Raw genomic sequence first — 4,747 nt, 5'->3', positions numbered from 1 at the left:
GAGAGAGTCTTCACTCTCAAAAGGTTATAATTATAACCTATATACTTATACGTGTATAAATCCAGAAACTAATAAGCTACTCTACGCGGATTTGAAGAATATTGGAACATCAAGTAAAAAGAATCATAGTCAAATCAACGTAGCCTATATTTTTAGAGATGTTATTATTATTATTATTATTGTTGTTGTTGTTGTTGTTGTTACTTCTTTGGCAATCATGTAAATGTTAGCAAGCGCAGGGAGAGAGAGAGAGAGAGAGAGAGAGAGATTAATTTTATCCAGGCTAAATGCTAAATTTCTGAATTATAGAAGTGTCCAATTATTTGGAATAATTTGTTTATTCAAAGGCACGTAAAGTTATCTAATCGATTACCTTACGTCTCAAGTAATTATGGGTGATTTGATGAAGCTTCTGACCTCTTTTGACATGAAGGGGGCCCACTCAATTTAGTCGGGAGGGGTCAGTTGAGGGGGTGATGAAGCTACGAGTCCAACACAATTAACCATTTTGCACTCCATTGAAAACATCATTGATATAGAATCACTTCATTCGATTGGGGACGTGTGTCATTTGTCCCGAACCTTGCGGTTTTTCCTTCCTAAAATATTCCTAATCTTCAAGGTTTAGATGAGCAGTCATTCGGTGTGAGACAGTAGGCTATATCTTGTAAGCGCAATCAAATAAATATTTTACTTGTTTAAATCATTACCGCTATTTGTTTCCATCTGTTTCATTAGTGTTTTGCTCATCCATAACAATTTTATTTATCACTTTGCATCCTGCATTTAATTTATTTTTATTAACGAACGTGAAAAATATTGCTATGGCACATTGAGTTTATTATTCCTAAAATTAAAAAAAATTAAAATTAAATAAAACTACCGTGCGATGTATTTCAGTTCAATTAACTTCGCTTTATAAGTTTGCTCACAACAACAGAGCATATCATATGATATTTTAATAAGTGCCGGGTTTTCCGATTATGGTTCAAATCATGCTCTTAAATTCAACCTAAATTACTTCGAACGTTATTTTACGGAGGAGCAGAGTACCAAACTAGCCTGTAGATTGCTCAGTATTACGCAAACCTTCTTTACGGGAGCTGTCAAGTCCAAAGGTGCTGAACTAAGCCCAAAAGCATCTCCAGTATCAAGTGTTTTTTTTTGTTTTTGTTTTTTTTTGTACGCTGTCGTTGCGCTGAAAGTTATCAATAAATATGGCAAAATAAATAGGCCTAATCAGGGCTTTCGGTAAGTTATAAATAAACAACTATGTGCATATTTAGTAGCTCAAGGTGAACGCATGTAATATTGCATGTTATGTGTATCATTATAAGGGGCTTGTCAAATAGCCTACCATCTAACCTATAGCTGTGGCACCCTTAAAATTAAAAGATAGCTTGAAAGATCAAATTTAAAAGATATAAAGAGGCACTTGTGGAAATTATCCGGTTTAACGTCTAAACACACTGCAGTAAATGTCTAAAATGTGCAAAATGCCATAACTACCATGGTATAAGGGTACGTGTGTAAAATTGTACCAGCCAACAAGGAAGAGAGAAGTAGGCATGCAACACGCTTTATATATATATATACGCTGTTTGATAGGCTATTATTTATTTAATTGAGGAAAGTTTTTTTTTATATATATATATATATATATATATATATAAGCGACATAACATATTGTGCTTGTTTGGTATATACACATGCTTTCACTGAGTTAAAAATACGTTTAAACAATGACATTAGCGTTAATGACACATGCACGTGAAGGAATTCTAATTCCGATGAATACGATTTAACATGATTGTGATTTCCCTTAAAATGACTATTCATGCGCGTTTTTCTGCGCCTGAACAGGAGCAGCAGCCGGGTATCCTTTCTGAGAGAGCTATTGTGCCCGAGGTTAGAATCCCACACACAATCTGAGAAGCAGCCAACAAAAACAGTCTTGACAGACAATGCCTCGCTTCACCTGCTGCTGCACTGTGCATTCCAATTATGCCAAGGACATGTACAGTTAGGCTCCGTTCATGTTATTTGAAAACAACTGCATCTGAGTCGAACAGACTGTCTGAGCACAGAAAAAAAATGTTTTAAACGAATAACCACTACGGTGAAATATTGTGCAGGCAGTTCTGTTCTCAGTGCCATGACAGAAGTCTGCTGTACATGAGCAGAACACAGCAAGCAAATCCAGCAAGCTCAAATGGAGATTGATTTCCCGGCTCGTGCTATCAATAAACAATCAAACTCTATTTGAAAATGAGTTATGCAATGCACAAAATAAGCATACGTGTTCTGGCATGACATCTGCAAGTGTACCCAGTGACTAAACTAATTGGAAAAGTAAAATTACGAGATGAATGCTGCTTTTCTTTTAATGCCATTTTTAAGTGCCATGCCCTCAATTTCGTTCAAACGAACTGTAAAATGATTTCAACGAACTATAGATCTGCATTTTAATGACATAAATATTTAGCATAGTGACATTGTTTTAGGAGAAGTAAGGTGATGTCTACAAATAAATGCATGAACATGGCAAATGCACTAACCTTCAACTGGATTCTACATCTGACTGATTTAAAGAGCGCTCTTGCTCAAGGGCTAAAACTACACACATTCGCTTCAAACACGAAAGAGAATTCATTGTTTTCCGTGTCATTTGGCTTGGCAAAAAGCTCCCTGCGATATTTGAATGATCTTGTACTCTGAACCAAGAGGTGAAAGTAAGTTTTTTTTTTTTATTGTACTTGAGGGAAACAATGGGTTCAACTGCTTATTGCATGGAGCAATCGTCAAGGGAGAGTTAAACTCAATTACAGTAACTGTGCTGAATAGAAAAGAGAGCGAGCGAGAGAGGAATACATCGTAGCGAGCGGTGAATAAAAAAAAGTAATGAATAAAAATCGACATGAAGCGTATCAAATATTTATTTTATTTTATTTTTTTTTTATGGGCAACAAAGAAATATAATACATTGACAGGCATGGGAGCTATTGCCAGCACAGGTTTATACAATACAGATAAAACCGCCTCCAATTTAGACAATGGACACACAAGATATCAGATAGCCCCAAATGTTAAATTTATTTAAAAAAAAAAAATTATAATAAAAAAAAGGAAGGAAGGAAGAAAAAGAAGAAGAATTCTTAAGACAATATCCATTTATTGCTCTTGTGGTGCTTTGAGGGAAGAACAAGAGGTGATTGGCACAACACATAAATAGCTCGTATAAAAACAAGAAGATAGAAACACAAAACTAGCATCGTCGGAGTCTCTGCAATGACCTTTTTCGATCTAAAACTGAATGGCATAATAATAATATATAGAGAAATTGATGTTTATTTCTTTTAAATTTGTTCACTTGCTTCAGTGTCGCCTCAACATGCTACAAGAGGGCTGAATTGAAATATCCCAGAGAAGAATACCCCAAACTTCTGTTTTCTAAGAACCATAAAACCACATGAAGAACTAAGCGAATATTCAAACCCACTAAAACAGGAGGCACCAGATAAATAAAAAAGAAGTTTGAACAGACGTACCTTATTTACAATTCCCATTAAATTACACATAAATAAATATATACATACATGAACACAGATTCCCTCATATAACTGTGAATCGTGTTGAAATTCAAAGTTCAAGTTGGTCGCTTTGTCGAGTAAAAAAGTCAATTGTTGAAGTCATGTTGTGGAGCTGTAGAATTTTTTACTTTCTAGTTTATTCACAATACTGATAAAAAATCTTCCTCTTTCAGCTTCTTGTTGTCACATGGCTACAATCGTAAATGGGGATAGTGAGGGGAAATCGCTGAATTTCAGTCCATTGAACTCATACAAAGGGAGTTCATGAAAAGTCCTGCTGTGGCAGATTAACCCGATCGATACTCCTTTCATTGGCACACTGCTTTATTTTGATTTAAAGAAATGCTTTGTCCACGAATCCCAAATAACTATTTTATTAGTATTAGTATTATTATTATTTTTATTTTTTTAAGTTTCAAAATGTCAAGAACGGGAGGTGGTGCTTTCAGTGTTTCATCTTGATCACTAGTGTTTGTTATATATGTATTTTGTCATACATCAATTGGGATGTGTTGGCTTGACATCACTTTCTGTGCTTCTCGTCTTTGTCACCCGCCTTCGACCCCGTCTCATTGTGGCTATTAGGATTGTTGTTCAGGTACATTTTGTCCATGGCTTTAATGGCCTCTGTCAAATAGTTCTGCAGCGCCGTGAGGGCCGCGCACATGGCCGGAGTCCCGAATCCATGAGAAATAAGACTGAAGTGGGTCAAACAGCTCTGAATCCCGGGCTCAAGAATGGGCTGTGGGCGTGAATTCCCCAAGGGCGAGCGGTCTTGCGAGAGCAGGTCCGTGAACTCTTTGCAGATTTGTCTAGAAGGAGACACAATGCAGGATGCGTGTCAGGATGAAGCTAATTACAGCTGAACGTATGAAGTCAGAAATGTATTAAGACTACGTGCTCCTTATGTGTCCCTTAATCAGTGGCACGAGTGTTCCTTTTGACAGCAGCTCGTTGAGCAGTGTCCATCAGAGCAATTGACAACTCAAGCTCAGTTTGAAAAGAGAGTCGCATATAGGCTACGTCAGTAACACGTCAAGTGGAAACGTGAGAATTGGATTAGCCTTCACCTAAAAGTTAGGCTCTATGACATCTAAAGTAGTGTCGTCGCTTTTTTTTATGATTAGTACATTTTCATTGATGTCTCTTGTTTATTT

At 36.5% G+C, this 4,747-nt stretch overlaps 1 protein-coding gene across 5 annotated transcripts in view; it reads right to left on the bottom strand.

The window, feature by feature from the left end:
• Window positions 1-3,204: 3,204 nt before the first annotated feature.
• tfap2a (transcription factor AP-2 alpha) overlaps window positions 3,205-4,747 on the bottom strand; it is a 17,179-nt gene continuing 15,636 nt past the window's right edge. For all 5 annotated transcript variants that reach the window (XM_016455287.1, XM_016455290.1, XM_016455288.1 and 2 more), the window contains one exon: window positions 3,205-4,402. In XM_016455287.1, the coding sequence (XP_016310773.1) occupies window positions 4,114-4,402 (289 nt within the window). In that variant the 3' untranslated portion in view covers window positions 3,205-4,113. The remainder of the gene's footprint in view (window positions 4,403-4,747) is intronic.

The sequence above is a fragment of the Sinocyclocheilus anshuiensis genome, unplaced genomic scaffold, assembly GCF_001515605.1.
Source record: "Sinocyclocheilus anshuiensis isolate Anshui unplaced genomic scaffold, SAMN03320099.WGS_v1.1 scaffold35, whole genome shotgun sequence".
NCBI classification, from domain to species: Eukaryota; Metazoa; Chordata; class Actinopteri; order Cypriniformes; family Cyprinidae; genus Sinocyclocheilus; species Sinocyclocheilus anshuiensis.
The sequence above is the reverse complement of the archived record's forward strand: the minus strand, read 5'-3'. Positions and strand labels throughout refer to the sequence as shown.